Source organism: Sarcophilus harrisii, chromosome 3 (genome assembly GCF_902635505.1).
Source record: "Sarcophilus harrisii chromosome 3, mSarHar1.11, whole genome shotgun sequence".
NCBI lineage: Eukaryota > Metazoa > Chordata > Mammalia > Dasyuromorphia > Dasyuridae > Sarcophilus > Sarcophilus harrisii.
In genome coordinates, this window is record NC_045428.1 from 426,524,414 (window position 1) to 426,548,051 (window position 23,638).

General features: G+C 36.2%; 1 protein-coding gene across 1 annotated transcript; it reads left to right on the forward strand.

The window, feature by feature from the left end:
* The first annotated feature begins 1,237 nt into the window (after positions 1 to 1,237).
* RND3 (Rho family GTPase 3) lies at positions 1,238 to 23,638 on the forward strand. The gene is made up of 5 exons (XM_003763850.3): positions 1,238 to 1,662; positions 2,151 to 2,238; positions 16,452 to 16,561; positions 19,438 to 19,572; positions 21,617 to 23,638. Exons 1-5 carry the CDS (start codon positions 1,513 to 1,515, stop codon positions 21,866 to 21,868), a joined length of 735 nt encoding a protein of 244 aa, XP_003763898.1. The 5' UTR covers positions 1,238 to 1,512; the 3' UTR covers positions 21,869 to 23,638.

A 23,638-nucleotide genomic window follows, 5' to 3' on the forward strand; every position in this document is an offset into this window, starting at 1 on the left:
GGAATCAGGATGACCCTGCCTAGCTAGGGTCCTCAGTAGCAAACATGAGAACAAAAAACTGGAAGACCATAGGTGCTACCAACAGCCAGTCTTTGTCAAGAGATGTCAAGAAGCTTTCTCACCTTCTTACTCTAGACTAGAACTTCCTCACTCTTGGTGCTTCCCTGAAACTTTTATGGGGTTTTCTCCTATAGGGTAATAGGATTCCACGTTGCCCTGGGGAGGTTTCACTTGTGAACATTTCCTTTACAAAGAAGCTTGCACAGTCACTTCGTGCCTGTTCCAGAGACTGAAACACTTCCTTTATAATCCCTTCTCAGCATGTACTGATGTTTGTAAAAAAATACTTTGCTTCAACAGCTATGTACACATATACATCTATATATATATATATATATATATATATATATATATACACATTTATATACAGACACACATGTGTACACAAATCTATATAATAGGTACATGTGTGTATGGGGAACCTAGGTGGTACAGTGATTAGAGAACCAGACCTGAAGTCAGAAAGATCTGAGTTCAAATTTGACCTCAAAAAAAACTTGCTAGCCATGTGACCCATGAAAGTTACTTAACTCTATTTGCCTCAATTTCTCATCTGTAAAATAGGAACATATCAGAAAAGGAAATAGCAAATCACTTTAGTATCTTTGCAAAGAAATTTTTTTGCACAAAGTACGTTTCTCTGGCAGAGTCAGACAGGACTCAACAATGACATGTGTATATATCATATATAACATATATATCTCACATATATCGCATATGTGTGTGCGTGCCTTTTCAAGAAGTTTTTGAGTATTCCATTGGTAGGCTTTACAAATAATAGCTTTAACACTAACGGGGGAGGGGAGGGCATTCTCTTTTTATTTCCACTTCTCAAAAAAAAAAAAAATGTAGGTTATCTTCTATTAACAAAGGGGAAATTCGTGGTGACACTTACTCAGGAAGTAACACGGTATCCAGGGATTCTATTTCCCACTTGTTTGTTCCCGGAGGCAAGCACTTGCTGTAATTAGTAGACAGTTTGCCTCATACTGGAATAATACACTACAAAGGATTTCCACTCAAACCTCAGGAGTCTGGCCTTGAAATGAATTTTAAGCAGTTCCCCTTAGAGGGCGCACGATATACAGTTTTTCTACTGGCAAGGACTGCACTCTCCATGCTCCATAAAAGGGGAGGAGGCGGATCAGTATCTTTCTCTCATTGAGAAAGAACAGGATTGGAAGACGCGGCATATAAAGCCGAGCAGAAAGCGTGAAACAAAGCATTCTGATCGGAATTGGACTGGGGAGGCGAGGTGTGGAATCCAGGATATAAAACTTGTTTCCAAGGGAGTTTTCTACTCCACAACGCCTGTGCGCTTCGGGGGTTCTGATCACCCTCTTCATTTGTAATTTGTGAGATATTATATGTATGTTATTTTTTGGCAAAGATTTCTATAAATTTTTCTCTTAAAAGAAGATTTCTTTACCAAGAGGAAATAAGGCAAGATCAATGAAGGAGAGAAGAGCCAGTCAGAAATTAAACAGTAAATCTATGATGGATCCTAATCAGAACGTGAAATGCAAAATAGTGGTAGTTGGAGACAGCCAGTGTGGGAAAACGGCGCTGCTTCATGTGTTTGCTAAGGATTGCTTCCCCGAGGTATGTCTAGCTTTCCTTGCCACTGTCCAGGAGGGATTCAAAGCTACTAGAGACCAGTGGGATTTTTTTTTTTTAATTTATTTTAATTGCTTTAATGCCCAAACTTCCTTAGTCTTCCCTCTCCTTTACCCTTTCTTGTAAGATCTCTTGAAGGGGGAAAGGAACAGGATAAAAAAAGGCACTGGGGCTTGAAGCCTGCCGATTAATCTCCTTGCTGTTAAAAACTTGTCTTTCATCTGGCAAGAAGATGCTAAGCGGGTTTAGGCTGATGTGAGATCGAAGTGATTTTTGATTGGGAAGGTCAGTCTTGGGGATTTGGGGCCGATATGAGGGAGAGATTTTGTGCGTATTTGTTGTCTTTGTGGTTGAGTGAGGTTTATTTTAAGGGGAGAGGGATTTTGTTGGTTCCATTTCTTTTAAGATAACCTTTTTTTTTTTTTTCTTGGTCTGTTTGTTTCTTTCCTTGTATTTTCCGTGTATGTCTTCAGAATTACGTCCCTACAGTATTTGAAAATTATACGGCCAGTTTTGAAATTGACACACAAAGGATAGAGCTGAGCCTGTGGGACACTTCGGGTAAGAAAAGAAACCTGTCTTCAGATAGGGATTTGCTTCTTTTATCTGAGGATTGGGGTGCTGGGGACAGGGAGTACTGGGTTTGAGACTGGGCGATTAAGTGCCCTAGGCAAGAGTTGGGCCAGTGCCATGAACCCCTGAGGTCAGCGCGCCCTCTGGCATTCCTCCCTCTTTCTCTCCTCCTCCCTCTCTCCCTCCTCCCCCCCTCAAACCACAGTGCCTCCTTTAAGTTTTTCCTCCTTGAGTAATCCCCGCGTTCCGGTCGAAATGAATTCAATCCAGCAACAAATGCCTTTTATTTCTTTGTGGGGAGGAAGATAAGGGGGAAGGAGGGGAGGAAGAGGCAGGGACTGAAGACCGAACGCAGAAAAGAGAAATCCGAAAGAAATGATTGTAGGCTTTTAACTATCCATGAAGTAACCCAGGCACTTTTGGACCTGCACATAGAAATGGACTAAATAAAGTCTCTAGTCGTAAGATTGGTGATCTAGCTAGGGGTGGTTCCGCTATTGGCCCTTTCCCCAACACACCTTAGGGCATGTGTGTGTGTGTGTGTGTGTGTGTGTGTGTGTGTGATGTGTGTGTGTTGGGGGTAGTTCGTTGAATCTGGAGTGACAAAGCAGTGAGTTCCCACTATGTACTGTATCCAGTTATAAACCTGGGAACACCTCTATGTAACTTTGTGGCTTGCTAGGAGGGGGAGAGGGAAAATCGGGAGAAGGTGGTAGTGATTGTGGGAGGAGAAGGAAAATCCCCAAATAGGCGCGGTTACGTGTGGAATCCTAACCTACCAGAAAGTAACATGAGCGCAGGCAATCTCTGGTATTCGTGACGATGACAGGAAAGTATGTGCAGGCGATTGTACAACAGCGAGGTGCCGGGAACGAAGTAGTGGAGGGGGAGGGGGACTGAAAACTCTGAGTTGGTTGGGGCTTCCCTCCTTTTAGGGGTTGCTTTGCAACCTGGAATAAGAGTTTGAGGCCCACTTCAGTCCTCCGACCCCTGGATTAAGAGATGATGTATGCTGATAAAACCATCCCTACCAGGGTTATCTGTTATCCTTACGTTCTGCTTCAGTTTTGGGGGTGATTCTTTTTAAAAGGGATCATTGAGTTTAGAACTTGGCTGCTGCCTTCTGGTCTCCCACTCCCTTTCACGGCTTTTAAAGTAGGGAGGGCAAATAACCAAGTTTTGTGGGCAGTTTGCGAAAAGGAATAAGCAAAAGGATGGAAAGGACTCAGATTGTCTGGGGGAGGTATCTCCTAGATTCTTACTGGGGAAGGGGGAAGTGGTAGGTGATTGGTGATGTGGAAGCGGCTTAACCCAGTGGTGAACATTGTCCCCAGCCACTCTCTGGGAGGACTCCGAATTTTACCCAGACTCTTTGCGGATAGGACCTGCACCGCGCATCTGAAGCTGGACTAGGGGTTTAAAAGAAAACTAAAACGCTAAAAGATGAGAGCAAAGCAAGCAGGGAGAAATTGAATAAGTGGGGATATGGGAGGTCCGGAACAAAACTGAGCTGCCACGAGGATCGGACTAGGTGGGAAGCTTCAGTGAAGACTTAACTAGGGGACAAGAGCGGGCATGTCGGATCTGCCCCAGAGGAATATTTGTGCTGCCCGGAAGAGTAGGCGGGGGACACTCGGCTTCTACCTGCTGCTAGCGGTCTAGCTGTAGACCTTCTCTGCAGTGTGGTCAGCCCTGATTCTCAATGCGAACCAGAATATTGAAGGCTAGAAAAGGGGCAGCCGAGGCTTCCAGCAGGGATAAAGCCCGCGCATGCACAGTGGGGGAGAGGAGGCAAAGGCTGGTCCCCTTTCCCTAAAAGCTTCTCTCAGCTGCAGTCCATGCCAGACTCCGCTTTTGCTACAATCAATCCCAGCCCAGATGGGCAGCTTTTCATTTTCCACTTGGAGAGCCAGGCACTTCACAAACGCCTCACCATGTGCTGAGGGGGCCGGCAGAGGGAGGGAGGGGCTGAGACCACACTGCCTTCTTTCTCCCAGGGGATTCCACTCTCCTCTGGATTAGAAAGTGAGAAAGCAGCAAGAGAAGTGTTGGCTTTTCAGGCCATTAAGAGAGAGGTGTTTTTCTTTATTTTTCTTTTTATTATATCGAATATCTTCTCTAAGAATTCCTTTTCTGGTCTTTCACCCAAAAGTCGTGTTCTTGTCTTTCTACAAGCTCCATGATCCCATGATAATGAGAGAAATGGTGGATAAAGCTGGCCTGGGACTCAGCAGACTGGAATTTAAGACCAGCTTCTTATACATCCTTAATTTATCTAGGATTCCCTGCACCGCACTTAGGACTCCAAGTTACAAAAAAGGTGTCCATCTGCCTTGGTAGGAGTTTCCTTATGCTAAGCCACCTATATCAAAGAAACATTCCTATCCCCATGAATTTAGCTAAGCTTACTGTGTAGGAAAACCAGTTTGATCTAGTTCGATGAATGATAATTACCCTTGACAAGACACCTTCACTTCTAGCCCCAATAGAATTGTAGTGTTAAAAAGGTCTTTAGAGGCCATCTTATTCATTAGATTTTAAAGTTTCAAAAGAAAGGATCTTATCATAATTATAGTAACTGATATTTATATAATATTTTGAGAATATACTTATTTTAAATTGATCCTTACAGTAATCTTGCCAGATAGACCCTACAAATATAATCCTCATTTTATAGATAAAGAAACAACCTGAGATTAAAGTACTTTTCTCCCATTCACATAACTATTAAGAATTAGAAGTAGAATTTGAACCAAGATTCTTTACTCTAAAGTTACACTAACAAGGGTGCACTATTCTCTATGATCTCATGACCCCTATATATATATTTGTTTGCTTTTCTCTTCCTACTTATGCACACTTAAATAAAGTGTGCAAGTCCTACCATACCAGATCATCTTCAACCTCATAAGATTAGGGAACATGCCTAGAGAAGAGGAGTGACAACTCAAATCCCATATCTAATAAGAGGCTCAAAATGGACTTGTCTCTAGATGTTTTCATTTCAAATCTAATGCTTTATCCTGGGCAAATGGATTTGAGTAGTATCTGTTATGATACTCCCCTCCCCCTTTGTTCCAAGGTCACCAAGCATAAGACAAAAGAATAAGAAATCAGTGGAAGATAGTTTGCAAGGCCAACCAATTGACCAGGGCTTTCTCTTCACTAGGACAATTGCTTGGCTTCTGCTTTTAGATTTTGTGGGTCATCTAGCAATGCTGGAAATTCTAACCTTAAAAATCAGCTGTGTGAATTGAGCCAGACTCTGAAAATCTTGGGAATACAACTAGCTTGATTTCTTAGAAGAGGGAAAGAGGTGTATTTAAAGGCAACTGTCAATCTAAGTGTAGTCTCTCTTATTCCATAGAAACTCTCATTGTTATTTCTTTTGAATCAAAGGTGTTTTTTCTCTATTTCCAAAAGGAATGAAAAAATTAAGATGTATTTCCAGCATGCAGGGAAGACAAATTTATTGTAAACAATCTTTATATTCCTTCCCATGTGAAGATTAATTTAATTTAGGTGGGAGAATTTCAGAATTCAACATTTTAGACTTTTGACAGACTGACAAACATGCATATTTTATGAATGTTCATATTTATTTATGCATAGAGTCACTAAGAAGATTAGATTTCCCTGTATTTATTGCCACTCAGAAGCTGAATAATCAGTGCACAAAGAAACTACATTAGGTTGGCAACTTTATAAACATTGCCTTTCATTAAATTAAAGATAATCACCTGAAATGAGATCTGTACTTTTATTCAATGAAGCATAAAGCTCACGTGTGTTTAGCTTCCAAATTAACTGAGGTAAAGAAAATATCTTTTTAAGGGTTAGTAATGAAGTTTTGGGTGGAGTTTAGATCTACAGAAAAAAAAAATTATTCACAAGACGAAAATGTCATTATGTAAAACTTCAGTGTAGTATATAAGTTGGAAAGTATTTAATGACATAAAAATCACTAAGCTGTGCTGCAATTCTTAGAATAGGCTATCCCACAAATAAAATGACAAGTTTGTCATTCACATATAGAAAGAACAATGCTATGGATCAGTGCACTCAACCTGGAATCATTGCATCAGCAAGGAGTCATCTGAAGTAACTTTAGTATTTTGTATTTCCTTTCAAGCTTTTCACAACAAATGTTTGAACAGGATTATTTTGCGACAAATGTTTAACATTTTCTTATCCACCAAGAACATTTGTTTGTTTCAGGTTATAAAAATAATTGTACATCTTTGGTCCCTCTGGATTATATTTGCTTATTTTTGCCAACTGTTGTTCAACCTCAATTTTTTAAAAAAGTAAGCTTAGATTTCTGATTGTCTGAAAGTTAGATTTACTTATTTTAAAACTTTTCAAGATTAGCTCTGTAGATCCCTCAGCTATTTTTCTCCCAGCCATGCACAAATACTATTTTGAAAGTGAGAGATAATCTAAAATGAGAAGGAAAAGAAGGTCAAAATGTAAGGTGTTTAGGTTACTTTTTGTATCAGAAAGAATAGAAGTCATTATGTCTGACCCTATCAGGGAGAAGGAAGTAAATCTCCCACTGTTTTGAACTTTATTAAATATAATGGATTTCACTTAGAGTATTGAACTTGTAGTAATTCCATTTTTATTTGTGAGCCCTGAAAAAATACTATCTGACTTTTCCCCCTTTTTTTTAAGCTAGGACTGCCCAGTGGATCCATTTCCAGTGGTTAGGGGGAAAATTGTTTTCTAATTGAATTTACCACAAAAGGGAATTTACCAATTTCTAGTATGCTTAAATAGCAAATCCAACAGATGAGCAGAACATGCTCAAAAGATTGATACATGATTCCATGGAAGCAGCATTTTAGCAGGAACTCTTGAAGTGCTTGGTATTCAGATTTTTGTGTACACAATATTTCTGGTGTTTCCCTATTGGTAATAGAGCCATCTTATTAATAGTTGATCTACAACCTAAATAATTTCCAAATGCAATTAAATTTCTATTAGTTATGGGTTTATTAAATATGAATCTGCTTTGTATAATAGGGAAAACATTGGATTTGAAAACAAAAAATCCCATTAAATTTAACTCTGTGGTTTGGCTCTATCACTTAGCTGGGTAACTTTGGGCAAATCATATCTTCCTATATCTTCTTTTCTCCCCTATAAAACTGGATTGTTAATCCTTGCCCAGGAATTTCTAAGTATCCAGTTGGCACTGGACAGAACAATGCTTTTTGTTAATTATTACTAGTATATTGTACTTTTTTGTGTGTAGTCAAATCAGATAAGAGTTGGGTTTACATTTCCCAATGCTTCTGAAGGTTTCACATTTACTACAGCGAGCTAATTCATGGCCTTCTGATATAAAATAGTCATTAGAAGATCACCAAGTAACTATTTCTAAGCAACCTATAATAATGATATATATTAATTAGAAGTTATTTTCTGAAGTACTTCATGTCAGTTTTTAACCTAGGTTAAGTAATTCATATTTTGGTTAAGGATAATAATTTTAAATGAAAATTGCGTGTGACTACTAGGAACCTCCAGGGAACTATCTTTTGGAAATCTTTCAAAATATTCATGTGCTACAAGCCTATCGATGCTTGAATTAACAATTATTGAATATTTTCTGAAAATTTTTAGCATTTTAAAAAACATTCTTTAAAAGTCCACACATGAGGCAATTAGGTACTTAAGTATATATTTCCATTTTATTTAAGAAAAATATTCTTCAGATTTATAGCCCCCATTTGTAGTTTATGCATTGAATTTGAAACATGGACTTTATGACAAGCACTCTAATGAAATATTTCTCAACAGGGCCAGAAATGTTACAGCAGTGCTGGGGATTAGCATATAATTAAATCCAGAAAAGCCTTAGAGGCTTCAAAACAAATTAACTTTACTGTGATTTGAACATATATGCACAATGTGTGGAACATCTGGGCAGAAATGTAGCAGTGATTACCAAATCAACCAATATTTATTGAGCAGTTATTATTTGCAGGGCTCTTGTGTGAGGCATTGTGGGAGATATGAAAGTATAAGTTGCAGCCCCTTTCATAAATGGTTGAAAAGTTAAATGATATCTATATGGAATGTTGAGATACTCTCACATTAATTGCTATGTGAATGATAATAAAACAGTGAATTTGTCAAGTTCAGAGCATTGAAAGATCACTTTGAATATGCATGTACTAAGTTTTCATGAGGGAAAAAGGATTGAGCTGTCCCTTAAGAATGGGTAGGATTTGACTTGGTAGATTGGTAGGATTTTGAACTGGAGGAATCTTGATAGATCTAGTCCAACTCCTTCAAATAAGGAGTTTGAGAGCTAGAGATTTATCCAGTGTCAGTGCAAATAACAAATAGTAGAGCTAGGATTTGAACCCAAGTCCCTGGTCTTCATATCCAGTGAAATTTTCACTATATCATAATAAAGATTGAGTCTCCTTTTTTCCCCATGGAAACATTCTAAAAGCACACCAATATGTAAGAATGTTTTATTTGAGATATGTGAGATAAACTATTTAAGGAGCAACACAAAGCATGTTAGTTATCCTTTTGTATGTCATTGTTATCATAGTATAATACCTAAATATTTCCATTTATATGAAAATCAAAAATTTTACCACTTCTAAAATAAAGTTTTCATTTTGCACTTATAATATATAAATAAAAGTTGGAAGTCATTCCTCCTCCTCCATTCTACAGATAAGAAAACTAAGATTTTAGAAGGGATGAACTATTCAAAGTCCCACAACTAGATGATAAATGTGTTAGGACTAAGAACCAAGGACTTCAAGGTCCAGTGCTAATCCTAATAGAGTACAATTATTTCAGAAGCTTCTCTGCCCTCCATTTTTGTTTATTTGTTTGGTCATGTCCAACTGTCTGTGGCCCCAGCTGAGGTTTTCTTGGCAAAGATACTGGAGAAGTTTGCCATTTCCTTCTCCAGCTCATTTTCCAGATAAGCAGGGTTAAGGGACTTGTTCAGGGTCACAGTGTGAGACTAAATTTGAACAAAAATTTTCCTGACTCCAGGCCCAAATCTTCCTTATTCCAAGCTCAGCATCCATTGCATTTTCTAGTTGGTGCTTGTTTGTTCAGTAGATAAATGTCTTAAAGACTTAAGCAGTTTCTCCCTGCCCCTTTTTTGCATGCTACTCCTGCTGAAGTATTATTTTCACTTAAATAAAATAGTTTTGAAAGCAAGGTTAGTTTTCTGGTAGTAAGAGCATGAAAGAGAAAGTATGAGAGTTTATCGTGGTAAATATTAGATGTAAAATTAAAGACACATGCCTAGGAAAGAACTAAATCTGTCAGAAGGTAAATAATGGTATGTGAAGCCTTAGTCCCAAGATTAAACTTGACCCTTGACTTAGGTTCACTGTGCTTGATTTAATAGGTGAAGTAGGTTGCAAGAGGACAGATCTCTATCTTCATGACAAGTTTCCACAGGATGACAGCACTTGGCTTCCCAATTAAATATGCTAACAGATGCATCAGACCACATAAGAGCATTTCCTCACTGAAACTATTGGATGGCTAGCAAAGGTCAATTATACTTGCAGATCTGCACCTGTCTCTAGAGATTTAGATTTTTTTTTTCAGATTCATTTTTAACCCCACTTAGAACTGCATCCTTTCTTATCTATTTGTAGCATTTGCACGCTCAGATAAGGTATCCAGATTGGCCATATTGATTCTGCTTAAATTAACCAGATGTTTGCTCATTAATTCAGTAATTTTGCATGTAGATGTGACACTAAGGACCAATAGCTTCCCAGATTAGTTCAGGACTGCATAGTGGTCTATGTAAAATGAAACAGTTTTCCCAAAGCCAGTTTGTAATGCCCTTCAAATGCTCTGGCTACCACCAATTGGCAACTTTATTCACAGTCCCTATAGAAAAACCAATTCTTCTATTGAAATGGTTCTTAAATGTCCTTAAAGTACTCTGTTCAATAGGATGAACATATTACTTGGACTGTGTGAGGAAGTTGGGCCTGACTATAAATTCTCAAGAGGCCCTGGGGATGGATAGCCAGGTTCTTGAAAGCCATTCATTTCTCAAACTAGACTTGAAAGTGATCTATTAAAAATTATACTAAGTAGAGTGATACAACTGGTTCCTCATTAACATGATGAGTTTTTCTTATCCCTATTAAGATGATACAACTTTATCTCATCTATAAATAACAGTTTTGTTGTCAGGAGCCAAATTGATTTAGGATTTAATAAATTTTGTACTTTGAATAAAGCTGAAAAAAATCTATAAAATTACATCACTTACATTCTTTAAAAATAATAGTGTTCAACCCGTTTTATAGTGTTATATTATTCTCCAAATTGTTTCAAGAGAAATCTGCACACAATTTCTATCACTCTGGTTTTATGGGGCAGGGGGAGAAATGAACAAAAATGCTATATTGAGAAAGCTTTAGAGGGTATTGCATATTTGCCTTCTTTCCTTCTTGGCACTTTTCCAAAAGTGCAGACCAACTTGGTGGGACTGAGGAGAGAGGGCAGGGGGAGGAATTGAACAAAATCTTTTAGTGAGCCATATCCAAAAGGTCTGGGTAGACTTAATGCACATTCCTAAGATTCTTGATAATTTGAAGCTTTCATCTAGATTAGTGACGGCATGATGAAACGGTATCTTATAACAGGTCACACAGTCACACATGTTAGCTGTTTATTCAGTACAATATAAAACAAATGCTTTCTTGCTAGTTACCCCAAATTAAAATATACATGCAAGTATCCTATTTTTAGTTTTCTTACTTTAAATCCATTTTAAGATCATATTATAGAAATACTGAATTAGAAGAGCATTTAGTAACAATCTTTTAAAGCTTCAAAATGTTTTAATTGGTATGGTGAGTAGATCCACACAGGTTCCCTTTTGAGCTGGAATCTGTATATATACATTTAATTATGTACATATATGGTATGTTCTATCTTTGAGAAGCTGTGACTTAAGCAGGCAGGTATGTGTCTCAAGAATTAGTTTCAGGGTGAGGCACTTTGTGACTATTCTTGGGCTGGAAATTTTGCTCTCACCCAGAATTAATGATCTTAAAGACAAAGATGGGCAGGCATGAACTTTCAAAAGGCCTTTTTGGCTTTGCCACTTACATGTGCCAAGTTACAATTACTGTAGCTCAGTTGACTCATGAAAGAAAATAAAAAGCATTACTGAACCTATCACTCCCAGGCAAACTCTTCAGTTTATTTATTTTTTAAAAAATATTTATAGTAATTTTTAGGTACACTGATCCATTTAATATTTGAAAGGGGGATTCCCTTTGAAAGAAGCTCATAGGTTAAAATGAAAGGGTTATTAGGGATGAGATTTAATTAAAACTTCAGTATGTCATCCTAAAAGAAATGACAGAATGAAAAAGCTGAACCTTTTAATTCATGTGAAAGCAAGTAATAAAAAAAAAGGGACAAAGAGAACTTCAGTGGACTTTTGTAGCTCAAGACAGACACTTAAAATTATAAAAATGGATTTATTTCTGCCTCAAGGGTTTAGGAAACAACTCATGAGTCATGGTAGATTTTTTTCACTTTCTTTCTGCTGTCTTCTGCTCTTAATTTATGCTAGATGTTTTTGCAAGGCAACATAAAAATCTGCAAAAAATCACCACCACCCTTCCTCCCCAAACCCCACTCTCCCCCCATGGGACTTGAACTGGTGGTGAGGTTTGTCTTCAATGCCTTCTGCTGAGGAGCAGCTCTTTTGATACCTAGTTTGGTAAAGTTTTCTCCTCCAGATGTGACTTCTCACTTCGCAAGAGAATTCCTGGAATTCTTAGCTTTTCTTTGCACTCTAAGTTATCTAACAAGTGTTTAGTGATTAAAGCATGCAGTCTCACAGCTTTCTTGCTTCTTTTATGGAACAGCACCAGCTTTCAAGGAAAATTTTAAGACTGACCTTAAAAATGATGAAAACTTAGAGAACACAAAATGAAAATTTTGCTACAGAGTTTCTAAGGGAGCATAGTTAACCAAATGGATTTTCTGGGTGGATTTCCTTGTATTGCTGTATTTCCTTACATCTAGCTACTTTTATTAGTCATAGCTCTGTCATACATTTACATCTTTTAACATGAAGAAATATAGAAGCAAGAATAAGGTCATTTCACAATTTGTATTCTTTTTTGTTGAGGAAGAAGCATGTTTTCTTAGCATAAGATGATAGTGAGGGGCAGCTAGGTGGTACAGTGGATAGAGCACCACTGAAGACAGGAGGATCTGAGTAAAAATCTGGTCTCAGATACTTAACCCTTTCTAGCTGTGTAACCTTGGGCAAGTCACTTAACCCCAATTGCCTCAGCAAAAAAAAAAAAAAAAAAAAAAATGGTGTTATATCATTATTTTACCTAGCATTACTTCAGGTACTTCCCTGAAAAAAAAAAGTTCTTTATTTTCCTTTTTTCCTTAAATATTGTTTTTATGAAAGGTCTGGATTAATATTCTACCCACTAAATAAGTAGTTTTGTAAACATGGGCATTTCATTGATCTCTCTCAGTCTCAATTTCCTCTTTGGTAAAACAGAGACAATAATAACTTCAGCGTTTAGTTCACAAGGTCATTGTGAGACTCAGATGATATAAATGCTTATCTAGTACTTTATTAATCTTAGGGTGCTAAAGTAAATACAGGTTATTCTAATTTAAAAAGCAGTTAGGTGGTGATCTGAGTTCAAATCCCACTTCAGGCAGTAGACATATGACCCCAAGCAAGTCACTTAACCTTTCTGTCTTCCTGTTTTCTCATCTGTAAAATGGGGGTAATGATACCACCTATCTCAGTGAGTTGTTCAGAATGCCAAATGAGATTCTAGCTTTAAAAGTGTTTAGCCAAGTGCCTGATATATAGTAGATGCTTAATTAGTATTTATTTTTTAAAATTAAGTTTATACAAAAGTTTGCTAATAAACCAGGTTCTCTTTACAGAGGGCCAAAACCTAAATCTTGGAAGTTCTCTGGGGGTTTAACAAAATTCACAGAAAAAATTTCCTGTCTGAATATATTCAGATATGAACAGTGAACCTGTAACAATGTCACAAGAGAACTCAATTTTCATAGTTTTTAACACAGGAGGATTGGGAGAAGTTTTATTCACAGAAATACATTTAAGTGGCATGATGCACACCATCATCCAGTTGGAAATACTTTTATATTACAAATGAGGAATTGAAATTGAAAAAAAGGTATATATAATAGGAACACAGAGAGCTCCAGATTTAGTATGCTCTTTCTTGTTTAACCCTAAATTAATACTAATTTATGGATTAGTAAAGAATTGTTGTGGTGACAGAAAAGGACAAGGAAAGAAGAGGGTTGGACTAGTCATAGTAGCCTAGAGTTTTTGAGTTAGAAAGAATTCAGAGATCCTGTCCTTTCAGGTTAGAGTTAAAGTTGAAATCTTCGTAGAGAGAAGACTGACTTTTTAAATGATAGACATATCCAAGAAAGAGAATACAGTAGATTTTTTTTAAAGTCAGAATTACAGAATTTTCTTGGTAGGCTGTTCTAAAAGCTAACTATGAATAGCTGGGAAGGCCTCTAGGATTTTCATTAGCCTTCTGACTTTGGGGAATGTCTTGAGAAAGAATTATATGTATTAAGAAGAAAGGACATACTGATATTGATTTTGTAATTTTAGATTATGCTACAAAGCAATTAACAAAGAATTATAATGGGAGTATTGTAAAAATTAACTTTCAAACCCAGAAATAGTAAAAGTACAATGACTTGGATCATTTGAGCCTAAAAGTCAAAATGAGGCAATAAATAGAAATGCCATAAGCATTAGGGGCTTGATATTGACTTATCCAAGGCCTATTAGCTCCTTATTCAAAACTTTCTACATCACTGTATCATTACATTATTAGATTAATATTTCCAATCATAATCTTAATAGGTATAGAACTAACTCCTAGTTGCAGAAGTGCTCTCACTCCTCATTATGTGAAGGAACCCTTATGAGTACGTTTTTCACCCCCTTGACCTTCAGGAGATTTATTTTTATGTGTACATGGGCAAAGACAAAGCATTTCCCAGCTGTCAATTCTTGCTACATCAGGTCGCCTGTTTCTGGCCAGAGAGTGAAGCAACTGTAAACTGTGCAAACTGCTGGCTTGATCTCTTTTCACTTGTTCACACTCTTGTTCTTTTATCTTTGACACATTCCTTTTCCTCTTGCTTCACAGGAACACAGTTGGCTCTAGGTTATCTCATTGAAACAAATGGAATAGCTGAATTTTTCCATGTGATCCTCTTGACTCAGCAGATTTATACACAGAAAAGTATTCAGATAGCAGATGCCCTTAATAGTTTCCAAGTTGGCAGTATGATGCCATAGTTAGTTTCAGGACAGACTGGATTCAAATACTGCCTCTGATTCATCACATTTTTGCCTTAGTTGCCCTTTTCTTTAAAATGGGGATGGGAATATTTGAACTATCTACTTCACATTTGGTATGATAAATGAAAATCTAAAGTATCTAAAGTGCTTTGGGGGAAAAAACATTTCTACTTTGCTTAATGACAGTTATTAAGTAGAATCCAACGCTGGATTATTAAATAGAATCAAATTTGCCATGAAATTTTTTTAAATTGGCTTTTCTAAAAATTGCAAAAACAACTCACCTCATTTTTATTATCTCTTTAGTTTACTTAGCTTTTGAAGGGTAGATTAGTTGTTCTGTATTAAAAAGCAGTGTCAGAAGTATAGCTTGCTTTGAAACATTACAACTTAAAAAGTTTTGTGACTTTAAAAGCCATAAACACTTTGAGCTTTGAATTTTCTTCTTATATGGTGCAGTCAAATTCCTATATGTTAATATGAATTTTCAAACTCATTAAAATGACTTAAAATACATATCCTTCTAAAACATCTGCATGTCAAAACTGAGAAATCATTTGAAATGTTTCCATAAAATTCCATTAAAATGACTTTGAGGAGTATGAGTATTCTAGTGGTTAAATAATAAGTTGTTAATTCAGAGTATAGTGTATTTCTGGTGTTGCTAGCATAGTATGACAATATTCCACCAGTTACCTCAATCAGTCTATCAGTCTATGATACCACTATCCAAGACAGTATGCTGGGTGACAACTATGGGTACTGTCCATTATGAAATTTCTTTGGCTTTTCAAATAATTTAAAAACTAAACTTAAACCTTATACTTACCCACAACTAAGTTTACCATATACTTTTATGCCCTTTAACCTCTTTCCTTTTGGGTTCTAGAGAAGGATCTCCATTCTTTATTGGTCTTCTCTCAGAGAATTTTATTTCACACTTCTCATCTACAGGGACAATGCGGAGACCAAGTCATTTAAAACTTGTGCCATATTTTTAATATTAGCCTCTTTTAGAGAACAGGAGAAAGCACTAGGGTATAGTAGAAGATATATAAGTAAAATGATAACTGGACTTAGTATATAGAAGACCTGGATTTGAAGTCTGTTTTTCTTTTTTTGTCCTTAGTTTCCAAAACTATAAAATGAGAATAATAAGAGTACTTACTTAACAGAATTTTTGTTAAGCATCAATTCACAAGACAATGAGTATCAAAACTATGAAAACGACAAAAAATACTTTTGAACTATTATTTTAGGTATCTGTCTTTTTAATAGAGTTTTGGTTCTATTCTCCTTGACCTCTGGCCTGTAGCACAATGGATTTGACTTCATTTTACTGCCATTTTATTATTACCTGGGTGACCATTAGAAAGTACTTCAACTTTATTTGGAGTCAATTTCTCACTGTAAAATCAGAAGGCAAAAAAAAATAAATAAGAAAATTAAAAAAAAGTAAAACGAGAAGGTAGGATAGGGAGTTTGGACTAGTTTACCTCTGAGTCCTTCTAGTTATTAATTATTTTAAAGGATCACATATAAATAGGAGCCTATGTTTTAAAATTTAAAAATGAGCTATTGATACAATGTCTGTGTATGTGCATGTGTGTGTGTGTGTGTGTGTGTGACAGAGAGAGAGAGACAGAGAGAGAGAGCCATCTTAAATAGGATGCAGAGGTGGGAACTAGTGTTAACATTACTTTGGGATATTTATATCAAGTGGAAGCAAATATGTTTGAACATGAAAGGAATTCACTTTACATGGGCAAAATAAACGTATGTCTCTAAAGAGATGCCTTAAGGTCTAAATTGAAATATCTTCATTTGTTTATAGGATCTCCTTATTATGATAATGTCCGGCCCCTTTCCTATCCTGATTCTGATGCTGTGTTGATCTGTTTCGACATCAGTAGACCAGAAACTCTTGACAGTGTCCTAAAAAAGGCAAGTATTTGAAAAATTTGAACATGTTTCAGTGTCTTATGACCCATCAATAGAAGTCTTATTGAAGAGCTAATTTTAAAAGAGGTTAAGATCCTGGCTTAGATTTGGTAATTAGATTGTAGAGAATATTGGTCACATCAGTATCATGAGCTTTCTTTATTATAAATATTATACTGTGTACTGTATTATAAATGCAGATAATCTCCTTATTTCAGAAAAACTTTTTATACAATTATGAAATAGTATATACTTTTAGAAGCTTTTTAAAGAAACTTTGGTGGAAAGAGATACTAACAAAAATAAGAATTCTTGTTGATTGTATGTAAGTTTGCTATTTTCTCCTTAGTTTTTAAGTGTATAAATTGACCATATTCAGGCATCATAGTGCTTTCAGGAAGACCTTTATTAACAAAGAATATCTTATACAACACCTTTATCAGACAATTCATAACCCAAGGACAATAATAGAAGAAACGATAAATGGTGAATTCTAACATAAAAATGGACAAAATGTCATGTGCCAAAACCTATGTTATAAGTACTTTGGTACCATGAAAAAAATGCTTCATTCAGAGTAAGGGAACCTGGGTATAAATCCACTTTATCTGTGTGATGTTGGGCAAGGCACTTAAATTTTTTTTGGGGGGAAGGGGATGCCTCTCTTTTTTCACATGTAAAAGGAAGGTTAAGGACTACATTGGCCTGTGAGGACACTTCAGTTCTGTGATCTCCAGCTTTTTCAAATTTGGAAGCCTTATGAAGAGATTAGGTCAAAATGAGCCCAGGTTGTACTTACAACTAGGAGCTTGTTAAGTCATCAGGCTTCCAATCCTGAAAGAAGTTCATGAAAAAGGGATGAAGTTCCTTCCATAGATGAGGAAGAGATTTTTAGCCAGTATAGCCCATTCTCCTCAGTTATTCTTATATCTTAATATAGAGAACATGGCCCAGCCTTCTCTCTAACATAGTTAACCTGAAAATACTCAAAAGTATCTTCAGATGCAACCAAGTAAACTCCCCATTTAATTTAGAACCTCTCTCAAATTTCCCTCACACACAATCTTCTGATCCTTGTTTTGTCTGATATCTGAAGCTCCTTTATTAATAATTCAACAAGTATTTATTAAGCACTTATTGGGTGCTAAAAACTATGGTGGCTCCTGCAAAACTTCTACAATTAGACAAAATAAGAGGAGAGCTGTCTTTCAGTTAGAGATTAAAACAACAACAAAAATTATGTGAATGAAGTTCAATTAAAATGTAACTAGCCAGTCTGCAAACACATATGATTTAATCAGCAACTTTTCCTGTTATTAGGGAAAAGGTGGCAGAGGAATGGAAGGCACTGGCTGTCTGAAGTGGTAGGGAGGGGCTGCCACTGAATGGGGAAAAGAATGCAAAAAGGAAGAGATGGGGACTGAAAAGATAAACCTTGCAGACATCAGGACTTTATCCATAGAGGTTGTCCCTGTTTACTTTTGAATTGGCCAAGACAAACAAATGAGCAATGAGGTATTTTTGCCAAGCAACTGCCAATGTAGGCAGCTCTGCTCTGCATGATTTATGAAGATAGGGTTTTTTGTCATTGTTTTTTTTTAAACCAGTGACTAATCTTGCCACTACTGTAGTACTTCACTATAATATGGAGGTGACCCTGGGTTCCAGAAAGCTCTACAAGCTGGATGCCAGCTTTGACCTATCCCATCAGGCTTGAAAATATAACTTATAAGATGAACTGTAGCTCGGTCACCTGGGAACTAGCTAAGTTCTAAGAGGCTTATCACCAGAAGGTTGGCGGTTAATATTTTTGGCCAAGGAACTCATGAAAACCATCTGCTAAGATGTGAAAGGTTTGCAGTTTGCCTCAGTTAACAGGGTATCCATGTGGATGAAATCATATCCTTGAAGTATTGCCAAAAGAAGGAGCCCCAAATTGAATTATATTAATTAAATTTTGAAAAGGACCATAAATTTATAGAGCTGAAGGAAGACTTAACCAGTCAGACTGACTCCCATTTTACAGAATGTCCAAAGAAATTCATTTGCCCAGGGTCACACAGAAAATCATAATCAAAACTTAAAAATCAGGGTTATTAATTATTCAGTATTCTTCCCAACACCTTTAAAGAGTTTTATTCCTAATTGAATTTTTCACAGAGGCCTCACTATAAGACATGGACTAAGAATGAGTAATGAGTTGGTCCTATAAGCTTGAGACTATCTTAATAGCATTTGAGTCATCAAGATAGATGTCAGAGGTGAGAGATTGAATTCTATGACATGGTTGATTCTGCAGTACTTGAATCAACTCCTAGAAATTATCTTATGACCTTGGAAATATTGGTTTAAAATATTTAGACATTTTAGGCATCTATAAGTACTCTTAATAGACATTTTCCTGCTTATCTATGTGTGACTTGATAATTTTTAAAAAATTGTTTAATGTCTAACAAATCTCAAGAATATATCTCTTATAATATGAGCAGATAATGAATCAAGGGGAGGGAAAATATATAATAAAAATATGCTTTAGTATTCTTTAATATTATTACAACCATTTTCAAAAACAATTTGAAATCTAAAAATCAGAATTCTCCTCCTAGCCCAGAAACTTACTACCTTTGTTACCCTGAGCAAATGGCTTGGATCTCTCCCCTCTGTAAAAGGAAGAGTTAGGACTTTATGGTTTGTGAGGTCCTTGCCAGCCCTAAAACTATAAAGTTTAAAAAGTTTATCTAGAAACTTAAGACAGTTCACTTCCTTGCCCCAAACAAAACATTCTTCTAGAGGAAGGACAAAAAAGAGTTTTGCTGATAAAGTGCTGATGTCCTTTAAATATGCTTTCTAATGTTCTTACTTTTTTTTTTTTTTTACAGTGGAAAGGTGAAATTCAAGAGTTTTGTCCTAATACCAAGATGCTGCTGGTTGGCTGCAAGTCTGATCTTCGTACAGATGTTAGTACATTAGTAGAACTTTCAAATCACAGACAAACACCAGTGTCTTATGATCAGGTATGTATTTTATCCCTTTGATTGTGAATGTTGATTAAAAATAAAGAACTGTGTATCTCCCTATATGAATGCAAAACTGCCAGAAGATGCTTCCCATTGATTGGCACTACCTCCAATCAAAAATTCTCTCTAGTCCAAAATTTTGAAGAAGTGCTATGTCTTGAAGTAACTTTGTTAATATGAAGATGAGCATGTTAACACAGGGGCAGCTAAATGGCACAGTGCCAGGTCTGGAGTCAGAAAAATCTGACTTCGAATAACTTTGGAACTTCGTAGCTAGGTGACCTTGGGCAAGTCATTTAAGCTTGTTTGCCTTAGTTTTCTCATTTGTAAAATGAGCTAGAGAAGAAAGTGGCAAACTGTTCTATTATCTTTGCCAAGAAAATCCCTAATGGGATCAAGAAATCAACAGTCATACATGGCTGAGAAATGACTGGCTGAACAGCAGCATATTAATATTTGTTTATCTTTTTTGTTTCTTGATCTTGAGTAGATTTAAATACTATTCTTTTTAGAACCAAAAGATTTCCTGGGATCTCATTTTGTAGATAAGAAATGAAGGTGCTGAGAGTTTAAGAAATTTATCCAGGGTTACACAGCTAATAAATATCAGGGAGGATTTGAGTTCAGGTCTTTCAGTATCTCTGCAGTTGATGAGTTCTGTGGATTTAAGATAGTAACCCTTGGGACTCAAAGATAACTTTTAAGAGAGCTAATCTTGCTTTATAGTTAATGGCATAATAAACTACTAAAAAGGTCTTTGCTATTGAACTGAGCACCTCATAAAAGAATGTTTTAGAAGATCACAATTTCTGTAGGCATTCTTCCAGAGAGAGAGCTAGGAGAAGCTGTTTTAATAGTTATTTCTTTGGAAAACCCCAGCACTAAAAAATTTATTTTGAATTATCTTGAATTTTACTTCGCATTCAACACTATAATCCCTCTATGTTCTACTTGGTCTTTATTTTTATGGAAGCAGATTGTATTTCAAATTAGCAAAGCTGGGAACATTTGAATAAGCTGTTCTGGTCATGTGTATGTGCTTGCCATCTGGACACATTGGTGGGGTCATCTACCTTTAGAAACTCCTTGTTTTACATTTAAAATCATGACTTTCAAAGAAGCAATAGAGATAAATGTGATGTCCCTGTCATATTTATGTGTTTAGTATGTTCTTCCATATTGTGTTTTTACCATTAAAACATTAACTTCTACCTCATACTTTGGTTGGCATCTATTTACTCAGTTGCTCTCCTTTTTATTTCAACAAAACAGAATTGGTCAAAGAAGGTTTTATGTTGTGGTAGAAAGGTCAAGTCTTAATCTGAATTCTGGCTCTACTAATAACTATGACCTTGTCTAATCTTTGGTAATTTACTTAGCTTCTTTGTTCATCTTTACCTTTGGCAATTAACTTCTTTGTTCATCTTTTCTTTCAATCATACTGTTGGGAGATTGGACTACATGATTTCGGAAGTTCTTTCTAGTTCCAACAATCTCTTAATCTAGAGAAACTGAACTTTATGGTCTTAGAATGGGAGCAGATCTCAGTTTCCAAAGTCAAATGGAAAATTTTGTCAGGTGCTTGTGACTCAGATCACCAGGTTTCTTTAGTAAGGATTGTCCAGGCAGTGATGTAATATGGCTCACTCTGTTTTGCTGTGATCTGGGAGAACTGCCACTAGTTCAATAACTATTTACTCTTGCTGTTGATAATTATGATGAATCACTTCCTTAGAAGTGCCCTTGCTTCTTTGAATCACCTTAGAGTGACTAGCGTGGTTTTAGCTGTCCTAATTCACTGATAGCACAATGCTCAGTAAATATTGTTTGATTAATTGGAGAGAAGAAAGATCTCTAAACACTGTGCCTATTGATTGGCTGAAGTCCTGATTAGAGATATTCTTAAACTTTAAAGAAGGTTAATTCCAATTAGAATAATAATTGTTCCTATGGTGTTTGGTGAAAGTAATTTTGTGATCTTGTGATTTTATAGGCAGCAGAAGAGATACCATGACTGAAATGTCCTCTTTTTGCTTTCCAGGGTGCAAACATGGCCAAACAAATTGGAGCAGCTACTTATATCGAATGCTCAGCCTTACAGTCAGAAAACAGTGTAAGAGACATTTTCCACGTTGCCACCTTGGCATGTGTAAATAAGACAAATAAAAATGTTAAGCGAAACAAATCACAAAGGGCCACAAAGCGGATTTCACATATGCCTGGCAGACCAGAACTATCCACAGTTGCAACAGACTTACGAAAGGACAAAGCAAAGAGTTGCACAGTAATGTGAATGTGTTGGATTTCTGTAATGAGGACAAAAAAATCCAATGAAAAAAGGTGAAGATCGAATGGAGTACGCAGCCAAAGTGACATATGATGGAGGCTTAGCGACCATTTTAAAGGATATTCTTCATCTTTTGTGGGATACTATACTTAAGGGTTCAGCATGTAGACCAAGTGATGGGAAGAGAAGACTTTGAAGAGCTTGAAAATGTGACTTGGAAGATATGCCAAAAAAAATTTTTTTTAAAAGGAGAGGTTCAGTTGCTCTAGAAATAGATGAGGAGGGGAAGGAGTACCTCCAAGAAGAAAAATCACACCCTGTCTGGTGCTTGCTTTTTTTTCTTAATCTATTCATGGCTATCTGCATTGATTTAATTTTTAAATGTTTTAATCTCCTTTTAAAAATATTAATACACCCTCCTCACTGGGGAACTGGCACTGTGACCTTAGAGTTTAGTTTTCCAGAGGATGTGATCTAATTTCCTCCCAGCTCATCATTAAAATGGAAATTATATCAAGACCCATGGGGTATCGAGAGGAAACGCTGTATGAGGCTTTGAAATGTTGCCTTCCTGAGATAGCTGAACAAGATAGTTGTGAAGAAAGCCTTTTGCAGTTTTTCAAGACCTGCAGACTAGCACAATGAGAGATGGAATTGACCAAGTAGAGTCTGCCAGTTATTATTCAGTTTTATGTTTCTGTTTTTCAATGTGATTGTCATTTGAAAAGTGGTAATACCCTGAGTTTTCTTTTTGTGCCCTGTTTAGAAAATACATTGTAGGGTTGTGCCATCATAGATAAAACTGCAAAGTTATATAAAAATTCTGTGAGTTGTGATTATGGAAGGATCCATGGGGAAAAGAAATCTTAGATAGTTTTAACCAGATTATGTATGGTGTGAAGGAATGATAGCAGAAAAGCACAGATTATAAGCAAAGTTTTCTGAATTTGAATGAGTACAAATTCAAGTCAACGTGGCTGGTTGTTAAATTGGTACATGGATAATTTCCAAAATGTCCATATTTGATGACCCTTGAGTATTACTTATTTCATTTTCTTCCAATAGCATTCATAGGAGAAGGAGCCAAAAGTACAACAGAGCTTTAAGGGCTCCCAAGTGGAAACTGGATACAGCATCAATCCTATAGGACAAGCATGTACATATGTAGAGTGAGTGCTGAACTTGTGGTAACCAAATTCAGCCAAGTCCATCTTTTGTGGACTTATTTCTCATGTCAGGTGAAAATAAATCAGCCTCTAAAACAGTTTGCAGATGTTTTCTCATCAGTTCCTCTTAGAGCTTCTTTCAAAGAAGGATAGACTTGACCTGTTCGTTATTGGCGCTTGTTGAAAACGAGCATTCTTTCCAATGATGATACTTCATTTTTGAAGTGTTAAAGCTGTGTTCCCATTAAAATGTGGCAGAATAGGAGAATAAGGTAATTACAACACTTGGTTCTATGTCTTACAAGCACTTTGTTTTGTCTCTGCAAGAATACCATTCCAGTCATTTCCCACAAAATCCAGATGTTTTACCCACATAATATGCTTTGATTGATGCAGCATTATGCTTTGGGCAGTATTACAAAAATAGCTGGCAAGTGCTTTCTGTATTTAAATATTGTACAAAGAAAATAAGTTATAACTGTTATAAAACAGAACATTCATTACATTTTTTAAATGTCGAAGTCACTTTGTATGTTTGTTTGGTTAATGTTCCTGCAGTATTTATTAAGATATCATTTTTTTCTTTAAATAAAAAAGTAACCATCTTTTA

What these genes read in the sequence shown, in the direction of transcription:
- RND3 (XM_003763850.3), top strand. Translation starts at nt 1,513, where the DNA reads ATGAAGGAGAGAAGAGCCAGTCAGAAATTAAACAGTAAATCTATGATG. An exon ending in CTAAGGATTGCTTCCCCGAG is followed by an intron (nt 1,663 to 2,150) that starts GTATGTCTAGCT and finishes GTATGTCTTCAG; the next exon opens with AATTACGTCCCTACAGTATT. An exon ending in GAGCCTGTGGGACACTTCGG is followed by an intron (nt 2,239 to 16,451) that starts GTAAGAAAAGAA and finishes ATTTGTTTATAG; the next exon opens with GATCTCCTTATTATGATAAT.